This window comes from Salvelinus alpinus, chromosome 10, assembly GCF_045679555.1.
Source record: "Salvelinus alpinus chromosome 10, SLU_Salpinus.1, whole genome shotgun sequence".
Classification (NCBI taxonomy): Eukaryota; Metazoa; Chordata; class Actinopteri; order Salmoniformes; family Salmonidae; genus Salvelinus; species Salvelinus alpinus.
Genome location: NC_092095.1, coordinates 54,401,839 through 54,414,065, shown reverse-complemented (window position 1 = coordinate 54,414,065; position 12,227 = coordinate 54,401,839). Strand labels below are relative to the sequence as shown.

The following is a 12,227-nucleotide window of genomic DNA, read 5'->3' as shown; positions in this document are numbered from 1 at the left end:
AGTTGCGAAACTTCTCTCATCCTGCCGTCCGCTCTGACTACAGTTTGGGACTGAGCTGAGCTGCATGCATAATAAAACGGCACCTAGAATTGGATACATTTGCGCGCTATCTTCCTCGCTTTATCTGAAGCGAGGCATTCTGGCGATGACAGCGTAAAAACACGTGGACCAGGGGTTCACTGTAAGAGTATGTTGATGGAACGTATCTCGTGGTTTGTTTCTTTATGGCGCTCAAACTAAACTTTTGAGAAAAGTTTTTTTTTTTAAACGCTGCTACGTTTGTGCAGAGGGGAGATAGCGATGTCATCTGGACAAGGAATACTGAACGTCTTCTCCTGCTCCATTCCAGCCTCCAAAGCCATCTCCAAAAGGAAGTTGCGACAAACTCGGAGCCTGGACCCTGATATTATAAGGAAATGTGGCACAGAGACAGATGGAACCCATGGGGACCGCTTGGGTTTACCGGGTTTGCGCGTTGAGGAGGCAGGTGCGTTTTCATCCTCGCCAAGCTCCCCTGAGCACCCGGTTGCGTTGAAATTAGATCCCCGTTCCAAAAATCTCAGGGTGAAACAACCCCTTTCGTCTTTATCTGGTCCCTCCACACCCTTGGACCTCTCCCCGACATCAAACTTTCCCTTTGACTATGACGTGTCTGTGAGGGGCACAAAGCGGAATACCGCGTGGGATTTACCGTTTCTGGTGAGGAGCCCCAGCGTCACTCCAACTGGGAGCACGAACACATTATTCTCACCGCGGAGATGGCTTCAGAAGAAGCAGCAACAGTCCAGTTCTCACGCCTATGTCGTTTGGAAGTCGGAGGTAAATATGACGACGCGTGCACTCCACGCAATAAAAAATATAAGTATTCATGGTATTTAAGAGGAATGACATAATGACAACCTACTTTTGTTTTTGAGGATTTACAGTGCCTTCACAAAGTATTTACACCCCTTGACGTTTTTTCGCATTTAGTTGTGTTACAGCCTGAATTTAACATTGATTACATTTAGATTTGGTGTCACTGACCTACACAAAATATCGCGAATTCGGTTTTTAGAAATGTTTACCAATGAATTAAAAATGAAAAGCAGAAATGTCTTGAGTCAATAAGTATTCAATACCTTTGTTATGGCAAGGTACAGACACATGCATACGCACACATTGTGCTATTGTTGTATAGTGGTATTATTAAACGTTTTGTGTTGTGGATATGTGGCGGTGTAGGTATGTTATATGATTTACTGTTTTATCTTTAGCTCATTCAGTACGAACATAGTTCACTGTTTCATATTTGGTTGTATATGTAATGTGGGTGCGCGCGTTGGTGTGTTTGGACCCCAGGAAGAGCAGCAGCTAATGGGGATCCCTAATAAATACAAAATACAAATACAGAATAAAAATATTCCAAAACATGTATCCTGATTGCAAAAAGGCACTACAATAAAACTGCAATGCAATGTGTATGTTTGGGGCAAAGAGTACCACTCTTCAAATTTTTAAGCATGGCGGTGTCCGCATCATGTTATGGGTATGCGTGTCATTGGCAAGGACTAGGGAGTTTTTTAGGATAAAAATAAACGGAATAGACACTGGGAGATAAATGTACCTTTCATCAGGTCAATAACCTAAAACACAAGGCCAAACATACACTGGAGTTGCTTACCAAGACGACCTTGAATGTTCCTGAGTGGCCTAGTTACAGTTTTGACATATATCGACTTAAAAATCTCCGCAAGGCTGTCTAGCAGTGATCAACAATCAACTTGATAGAGCTTGAAGAATTAAAACAATTATAAATGTGCAAATATTGTATAATCCAGGTGTGCAAAGCTCTTGGACTTACCCAGAAAGACTCACAGCTGTAATCGCTGCCAAAGGTGATTCTAACATGTATTGACCCAGGGGTGTGAATAATTATGTAAATTAGATATTTCTGTATTTCATTTTCAATAAATGTGCAAAAATGTCTAAAGACATGTTTTCACTTTGTCATCATGGTGTTATTGTGTGTAGATGGGTAGAAAAAGAAGAAGATTTAATCCGTTTTGAATTCAGGCTGTACCACAACAAAATGTGTAACAATTTAAGGGGTATGGAGACTTTCTGAAGGCACTGTATAACGGTCCGGAGTAGGCCTAAAGGCTACATGTGTTTTTATTTCCATTTCTTGTCTTTTAATAATTAGAGATTGTTCGTTTAATATTTTCAGTTAATAAAGGACAGAGTGCCTGCAATATTAGGCCTTCCAAATTAAGCCTGCATTTAGCAGGGTCTGCAGGGTGTGTGCAGCAGTCAGACCCATAATGAAATCCTTACAAAAACATACTTGGGACTTATTTTTAGCAGCGGCTTTATTGGCCGCATATTTGGCAGCTGTCCACATGCTCCAGTCTAGTTGAAATGTATAATGATGTTTTTCCCTCATCTCTTGTGGACTCCCTTGCTAACTGGGATCCTTGGGACGCTCATACCTGAAGTTTAAATTTAAAATGGTTAAGGTAAGGGCTAAAGTTATGGTTAGGTAAGGGAGAACGATTTAGGGAGGACGGCTCATAATAATGGCTGGAAAGGAGTTAATGGAATAGCATGGTTTCCATGTATTTTATGTATTTGATATCATTCCACCGATTCCGCTCCAGCCATTACAATGAGCCCACCCTCCCCAATTAAGGTTCCACCAAACTCCTGCGGTTATGGTTAAGGCTAGGGTAAATCAGGGCTCTCCAACCCTCTTCCTGGAGAGATGCCATCCTGTAGGTTTTCACTCCAACCCTAATATATCGCACCTGATTCTAATAATTAGCTGGTTGATAAGCTGAATCAGGTTAGTTACAACTGGTTTTGGAGCGAAAACCTACAGGACAATAGCTCTCCAGGAACAGGGTTGGAGAGCTCTAGGGTAAATGTAGGGGTTAAGGTTAGGGTTAGTGTTGGGACGTCCCAAGGATCCCGCTTAGCATTAACCCTGGAATTAAGCTCATGTAGCAATGCTTTGGCAGCACGTGACGACGAGTTTTGATGGCACTGAGTTGGTTCTCAAGAGTGTGAACTGAACTGTCACGGGGTCAAAGACAGACACATAAAAAAAATGAGCTGTCTCGATTTGCGTACCCCTCCCCATTATGTTGTTGTTCCCCAAACAGGGCAATGAATGTGACATAGGCCTATGATTCAGGAAACTCAGTCAGTGTGAATGGTGGGAATTTCCAACAAGCCTGAATGTGATTGAATATAATATAATTGAATTAAATATATATTTAAATCCATTAAACAGAGGCAACAGAAATTATTCCCTTTTTGTGCTGACAGTTAAACTAGGGTGACTTTGATGCTCTAGGATGCAGCATAGCCTATCCCTTCAAGCTACACTACACAAGTAAGTGGACACCTGCCCGTTGAACATCTTATTCCAAATCATGGGCATTAATATGAAGTTGGTCCCCGCTTTGCTGCTATAACAGCATCCACTCTTCTGGGAAGGCTTTCCACTAGATGTTGGAACATTGCTGCGGGTACCTGCTTCCATTCAGCCATAAGAGCATTAGTGAGGTCGGGAACTGATTTTGGGCGATTAGGCCTGGCTCGCATTTGGCGTTCCAATTAGGTGTTTGATGGGGTTGAGGTCAGGGCTCTTTGCAGGCCATTCAAGTTCTTCCACATCGATGTCGACAAATCATTTCTGTATGGATTTCGCTTTGTGCATGGGGGAATTTTCATGCTGGAACAGGAAAGGGCCTTCCCCAAACTGTTGCCACAAAGTTGGCAACACAGCATTGTCTAGAATGTCATTGTATGCTGTAGCGTTAATATTTCCCTTCACTGGAACTAAGGGGCCTAACCCAAACCATGAAAAACAGCCCCAGACCATTATTCTTCCTCCAACAAACTTTACAGTTGGCACAATGCAATCGGGCAGGTATCGTTCTCCTGGCATCCGCCAAACCCAGGTTCGTCCGTCGGACTTCCAGATGGTGAAGCGTGATTCATCACTCCAGAGAACGCGTTTCCACTGCTCCGGAGTCCAATGGTGTCGATCAGCACTCGGTGGTCCCGTTCTGCTTGTGTGGCATGCCACTTCGCGGCTGAGCCGTTGTTTCTCCAATACATTTCTACTTCACAATAACAGCACTTACAGTTGACCGGGGCAGGGCAGAAGTTTGTTGGAAAGGTGGCATCTTATGACGGTGCCACGTTGTTTAAAATACTCACTTCCAAAACCAGCATTTCAGGTTTACTGGGTTTGTCAGGTATAAGGCAACGGAAAGGACTGTTAGTTCATCATTACCAGAGGTTCTAAACTAATTGACATCAACAGCATATGATGTAACATATAAAGTATTTTGGGTCTCTGATTCAGTTAGGGTGATGAAAGTGTGTTTGATCTGCTATCTAATATCTCTAGAAGGCTCCTTTGAAGTCTACAATCAATCGTCTACCTGGGTGTAATTGGGTGTTGCCTCCTTGGGTGTGTAATTTCCCATCCCAAATTCAACCAATCAATCAATAAATCAATCAAATGTATTTATCAAACCCTTTTCACATCAGCAGTTGTCGCAAAGTGCTTATACAGAAACCCAGCCTAAAACCACAAGGGCACCTATTGAGAGTACAGGGAACATTAATTGCAAACCGAAAGTGGCAACGGTGGTTTGGGATTGATGGTTTTTGGATCACTCCAAAGTCCTATCATATTATACACTAACAAGGTCGTAACTCTGTTTTTGGATATCCTACCACTGCATACATGATGTATCATTGAGATAAAGCAGGGTTGCTTCTTCTTCTCCACATTATTCAGATACGGTAGTGGTATCCCACGAGTCTATTCCTACAGACACTGGCAAGCGCAACAGTGGATTCATGCTGTAGTGTTTTCCATTTTTCCCAACATGTTTTTGTCATATCATATTTAGTTATGTAGCTTGCTTATCTTGCCATTTGACGGTCTATCTTTGGATTCCCTTCGTGGATGTTGGGTGTTGATTAGTGGGTGTTGATTCTGCATTTGATTCTGTGTCAGATAGGCCTAATGAAATCACAAGATACCGAATGGAACATTTCGACCAACTGCTCAGCTTAGAGATTCAGAGTAAAGTCATTATTATTTTCCGATGTGATCCACGAACAGGAAGTGAAACCAGTTTGTTGACGTTTGAGAAGGAACAAGAAGGTTTACATTCAGGAACTATTTTTGGACATCACTTATATTCATGGTTTAAGAGTGAACGAGTGGAAAGAAGAAAAAGGGGGAAGAGAAGGAGAAAAGCAGTAGCTAGGGTGTCTTAGTTTATCTTATTGAGTCATTCTACTAAAGACGCCAGTTTGAAGCTTCAGTCAGGCTATAACAAGAAAAGTCCATTACTGGACATACTGTATGTTTACTCTTTATGTTCCGCTGTTGCTAAGTAGCCCTGCGACTCATCAAGGCCTATATTACTTAATTTAATGCACATTCTGTACAGTATAGCATATGAAGAGTTTATTTCCAATATGCTATATCCACCTATTTTTCACATTTGTGTTTTTCATCAGAAATTATTGCTAATGGGTGCCTTCACGTGTGTGTGTAATATATTACTGTTCTCAAATGTTCAATTCATAGATTTTAGATGTGTATAAGAATCTTTTTTTTGTTGTTGGCAAAACGCTATATATCCATTGTTTAGCTGGAGTGGAATGTTCGTATCCTGTATATTTGACTGTGATATGTGGTTGTCTCACCTAGCTATCTTAAGATAAATGCCCTTACTGTAAGTCGCTCTGGATAAGAGCATCTGCTAAATGACTAAAATGTCAAATGTAAATGTTTTAAATAGAACATCTCATATTACTGTATTTAATGATATATCAACAACGACAAAAATGATGTATATTTTAAATATTGATGTCAATTTCTTTTGTCTTATGTGTTACATTTGACTGTGTGAAACATAGCAACACTACTTATTTATCTGAGAGTGATGCGGATATGTAGCATTTTGAAAAAAATATGATTATTTCTCCCTTTGAAATGAAACCAAATACTGTACATGTCTGTCAATGAACAACCACATGCCATGAAAAAAACCACACCAATCTCTTTTATAATTTCTTTAAAAAATAACAATCAAATTCAATCAAATGTGTTTATAAAACCCTTCTTACATCAGCTGATGTCACAAAGTGCTGTACAGAAACCCAGCCTAAAACCCAGAACAGCAAGCAATGCAGGTGTAGAAGCACGATGGCTAGGAAAAACTCCCTAGAAAGGCCGGAACCTAGGAAGAAACCTATACAGGAACCAGGCTATGAGGGGTGGCCTGTCCTCTTCTGGCTGTGCCGGGCGGAGATTATAACAGAACATGGCCAAAATGTTCAAATGGTCATAGATGACCAGCAGGGTCAAATAATAATAATCACAGTGGTTGTAGAGGGTGCAACAGGTCAGCATCTCAGGAGTAAATGTCAGTTGGCTTTTCATAGCCGATCATTCAGAGTATCTCTACCGCTCCTGCTGCCTCTAGAGAGTTGAAAACAGCAGGTCTGGGACAAGGTAGCACGTCTGGTGAACAGGTCAGGGTTCCATAGCCGCAGGCGGAACAGTTGAAACTGGATCAGCAGCACAACCAGGTGGACTGGGGACTGCAAGGAGTCATCAGGCCAGGTAGTCCTGATACATGGTCCTAGGGCTCAGGTCCTCAGAGAGAGAGAGAGAGAGAGAATACTTAAATTCACACAGGACACCAGATAAGACAGGAGAAATTCTCTAATCAAATCAAATCAAATTTTATTGGTCACATACACATGGTTAGCAGATGTTAATGCGAGTGTAGCGAAATGCTTGTGCTTCTAGTTCCGACCATGCTGTAATATCTAACAAGTAATCTAACAATTTCACAACAACTACCTTATACACACAAGTGTAAAGGAATGAATAAGAATATGTACATATAAATATATGGATGAGTGATGGCTGAACGGCATAGTCAAGATGCAGTAGATGGTATAGAGTACAGTATATACATATGAGATGAGTATTGTAGGGTATGTAAACATTATATAAAGTGGCATTGTTTAAAGTGACTAGTGATACATTTCCAATTTTTAATTGTTAAAGTGGCTAGAGATTTGAGTCAGTACATTGGCAGCAGCCACTCAATGTTAGATATAACAGACTGACCCTAGCCCCCGACACATAAACTATTGCAGCATAAATACTGGAGGCTGAGACAGGAGGGGTCGGGAGACACTGTGGCCCCGTCCGGCGATACCCCCGTACAGGGCCAAACAGGCAGGATATAACCCCACCCACTTTGCCAAAGCCCAGCTCCCACACCACTAGAGGATATCTTCAACCACCAACTTACCATCCTGAGACAAGACCGAGTATAGCCCACAGAGATCTCCCCCACGGCACGAATCCAAGGAGGGGGGGCGCCAACCCGGATAGGAAGATCACGTCAGTGACTCAACCCACTCAAGTGGCGCACCCCTCCTAGGGACGGCATGGAAGAGCACCAGTGAGCCAGTGACTCAGCCCCTGTAATAGGGTTTGAGGCAGAGAATCCCAGTGCCTGTAAAACCTAATTTACCAACAGTTCAGAAAAATTACCATATAGCATTTTGGTATGAAACTCTTCATATAGTTCTGGTTGGAGCATGTGCATTTCACTGATATGTCCACATCATACTCATTTAGGATAAGTATGTATTAATTTAGTTACTAGACGTTATCTCAAAGAGGTATTCACAAACTGGCACCACGTCGTTACCCCTTCCCTCCTTACTTGTGATTTATACTGGCAACCTTTTGGTCCATTTAGCTGCAGTTACCTAATGGTTTCTTCCCAAGGTCACAGTAGGATAACAGAGTATTCTGATATACAGGATGGCAGATTGCAGTTGTCCTTATTCAATCTTGTTCTGATGGCAGCTCTGCCTCGAGGGCAGAAACAAATGTGAATGGTTTATTTAAGCGAGAAATGTGACAGGTTAAGTTTAGACATGTAATCCCAATTGTTTAAGGTTAGGGTTAGGGGTGCGGTTAAGTTTGTGCAATCACTGTTAGTGTAAGATTGAATAAGGAAAACTCCTCTGAGCTACAGGTTGGTTGATGCTCAGTGCTGCTAAAGACAGTTTCACTGTATAATGCACGTGTTCTAGTCTAGCTGGCATAGACAGAGACAGACACCCAGAGGTACATTCTTCAGTCAAGTGACCTAGAGAAGACCTCCAGTCAAAACAATCAAGACCATGTGTTCAAAGACCATTGATAACTGCCCGCACCTGTTCAAAGACTGCAGACTGCAGGCCTAACTTCCTGTACCTGTTCAAAGACCGCAGACTGCAGGCCTTACTGGATGCATGTGTTCAAAGAAGGTTAGGTAGATATACTGTACTGGACGTTTGCTGAGTGTGTCTCGTCAGTATAGTCATCGTGAGGTCTGTCTTCAGGCTATAGTGCTGTTTAGGCGAGTCCAGTTGATTGATACCACATTGTGATGGATCACACTGGGATCTTTTAGGAAAGGGTTTTGATTTCAATTCCATCTTGCCTAAAAGCTACCCCACCTTACACTCTGCACATGCGCACACGCACGCACACACAGGCACGCACGCACACACACGCACACACACAGTTTTTAAAGATGCGTCGGAGGGTGACGACCTTGACAGAGACATCTCCGGAATGTTTTTCAGAGTGTGTGTAGTAGCGTCTGGATTGGTTCAACCTGCCATCCCTTTGCCCACTTCGCTTTTTCCCGCAGTGTTGAATCGCAGCTCTGTTTTAGCTCGAAAATAAGTCTCAGTGAATGTCATCTGACAATTCTTGTTCCCTGGCCGGACTTCAATCAAATGATGAAGCTAACTGTAGAAAGAAGACAGTGCGTCTGCACGCTACACCAGCAGAAATAGCTGGTTCGCATTTTTTCCTCTCACACACGTCTCCTTGGGGAAATCAACTGTGGATTTGCGTCTGCGAATCTGCTGCCGCTAGAGTTCTAATGTAATTTCACGCAGAATGTAATTCGTTGTGGTAGTTGTTATTGTCGACCGACACCATGCTATCTAGGTCAGATTGTTTTTTAGAGTTGTTGCTTGCATTTCATATCTCTATGATTTATCAATCAATTACAGATGCTATCTGACTGAAAAAGTGGACCCTAAGACAAAGAAAATCCTAGAAGCAAAAATAGCATGTTATTGGATTTGTGTATGAAGGGGACTATTTGTTGGTTTATCAGGAGACACATTGACACACCATTCCTACAACTACTAGCCTGGTCCCAGATCTCTGTGCTCTTATGACTCTTCTCCTATGACAAGACAGCACAAACAGATCTGGGGCCAGGCTATACAAGTACTGCTAGCCCACCATCACCACTAGGCTATTGACTTTTGGCTTCTGCATTATCTCAAGATGGCTCCCTCAGGAGATACACAGAGTGAAGTGCTCCTGCTGTCTTTGTGAGAGAAACAGTGGAATGTTTATGCAGTAGAAAATCACATCACACATCTCATACTAGGATGATGTTTTGCAGCTTGGAGAAAGGAAAGTAGCCTTCATCTGATCTCCCTGTCAGGAGAGGAAAACATTCCAAACTGTGGGTTTGTTCAAACACAGGAGTAAGATGCCACAAAGGGTTCCATGACAAATACGATCTGGCTGAGGGTGATCATTTTGTTAGTTTGTAATATCGAATGCTGGATTTTTGTACGATTTTCAGTGCTTTAAAACGTTTTTTTGGGTGCTATGTTTCACAACTGTAGGGGGAAATGTATACTGTTTATTAGCAGTCATTTCACCAAACAAATGGGATTTTAGGGCATGGTTTTGGTTTATTATTTGTCTATATGGAAAGGGTTCTCCCCTTTGAGAAAAAGGGGTATCTACTGAAATAGAACCACATGTAAAGTAAACATTCGTTTCGTTGCCAAATCTCAGTGTCTGTTGCCAATTAAGTCTCTCCTACAAGGACACACACATTAATGTGGTCAGTCATGGGAAAAGCATGTATATGATTTAAGCCATTTCAAACCCTCACACTCCTCCGATATGAGTGTTTGTACTAGGCATTGGGTTTATGAATCCAATGTATTTATTAATTTTGTTGAATATAAACTGTGGCAATCTGATATACAAAGGCTACATCTTCACATGGAGAAATTCACAAGTGATAGATTTCCAACAGAACTGGGGCCTCATTTATAAACGTTGCGTAGGCATAAAAGAAGGCGTATGCCACTTGCTAAGCAAACTTTGGGATTTATAAAAAACAAACTTGACGGGAGAATGTGCGGTCCTCCACGGACACTTTGACCCATACCTACGCACTTAAACTGGAGAAACGAGAAACTGCGACTCCGGTGGCAGAAGGATGAAACTCGAGAAACGCTTTGAAATTGATGCCAGTGGGTAAAATAAATCGAAATATTACTTCTCGCGTATTATATATGAAGAGTTCCCTGGAGTGCACGCAAAAACGGCCACAAAAAAACATGATTTAGGATAATAAATACAAACGGCGAAAAAATAACCCCTCAAATATGTTATACAGTTTAATCGGGAATCATATTTCATTGGATCTGTAATTATTAAACAATACTTGCATGTTATGACAGTTATTCTCATAAATAATAAGGTGAACAGTAGGACAACTTACGTTAAACTGATGCCGTTTTCGATGCCTCAGTCGGGCAGATATGAGTGCACAGTTCCATATATTTTATATATGTTCGTTGCGCAGAACTGTCAATGTGATAATTACCCTGTCATTGTCAGTTACAATCAGGGTAATTACCACACCTGAAGGTGTTACGCAATTGGGTAGCTTCGACGATCAAATGGGTGGGTATAAAATGGCATGCGATTACAATGCGTAATGACGCACAATGGCTGCTTTGGCACTGTTGGAAGATTTGGCGAATGGAAGAATTCGGAGAGAGCGATTTTCGGAGACCAGCAAGATTTACTGGACAATGATGAGGAGTGGCTTATGAGCCGGTTCCGATTACCAAGAGCTGTTCTCTTGGATCTCTGTGCTGTAGTGGGCCCAGCATTACAGAGAAGCACCCGCAGAAACCAAGCCGTGCCTGTCCCACTTCAACTCCTTGGCAACCTCGTTAATAGTGTCGATGGTGTCTCTTTGCGTTTGCAGACTGCATCTGTGAGGACACGGCCGCCGGAGGGTTGTGACGCACGAGGTGCAGTGGAGACGCCGGGGCAGGGCGCACTCAGCTCCTGCTCAGCTGCAGCACCACCGACCCCGCTGGAACACGCAGTGACTAAAAACAATAGAACATGTCACAATTGTTTATGGAAATAAATGTTTAAACACAACTTGAATGCATTTGGTTTACTCTTTTCAAACGAGGGAATACTAATTACATACCTGGGTCATCCGGTGCGTCTTGCATGTCCGTGTCCCCCTCCACCTCCATCACTACTCCACTCAGGAGGGATTCCCCTATAATACCGGCAAGTCAAGGGGGTTGAGCTCCGGTATCCCCTTTTCCCCGCCGGTGACACAAACACTTTGTCTGTGTAAGGCTATGCGCCTTTTGGCCTCCACTTTGTCGGACCACTTTTTTATTTCTGAGGGGGTCCGACCTTCTGAGCCAGCAGCATTCACAGCGTCCGCCACATGCTGCCACTCTAACGCCTTTTTGGCATTTGTAATGCTCACACTGTGTTCACCAAACAATATATTTTTTTATTGCTTCAACCTCCCCTACAATAACGTTCTTTTTTTAGTCTTTCTGTGAGGATGTGCGGTCATTGTTGTCATGCAGTCAGTATGGATGAATATTAATTAGGGACGTTTCACTGACTATCTATAGGCAACTATGGGTGTTACATTTACATTTAAGTCATTTAGCAGACGCTCTTATCCAGAGCGACTTACAAATTGGAAAGTTCATACATATTCATCCTGGTCCCCCCGTGGGGAATGAACCCACAACCCTGGCGTTGCAAGCGCCATGCTCTACCAACTGAGCCACACGGGACCACGTGGGTGGGACAAGACGCTCGTTCACGTGCACCAAATTTCAAGTTGATTGTGAGTTATAAAGGGGAACCGGCGTGGGACTGGCTGTGGAAGAGGCCCTCCATTCCCCTCAAGTCAATATCACTGTTTACCATGTTTGTGGCTGTTCAGTAGAACACCTTATAGACTACCTACACACTTGCTCAAGATCACAAAGCTTGGAGAGTTAGACTCACGTATTTTGCTCTACGGCTATTA

The 12,227-nt window shown here is 42.6% G+C and overlaps 1 protein-coding gene across 2 annotated transcripts in view; it reads left to right on the top strand.

Moving 5' to 3' along the window:
* The window catches only part of LOC139532252 (rho GTPase-activating protein 6-like), a 95,976-nt gene continuing 83,749 nt past the window's right edge, over window positions 1-12,227 (top strand). For both annotated transcript variants that reach the window (XM_071329635.1, XM_071329634.1), the window contains exon 1: window positions 1-819. In XM_071329635.1, the coding sequence (XP_071185736.1) occupies window positions 301-819 (519 nt within the window). In that variant the 5' untranslated portion in view covers window positions 1-300. The remainder of the gene's footprint in view (window positions 820-12,227) is intronic.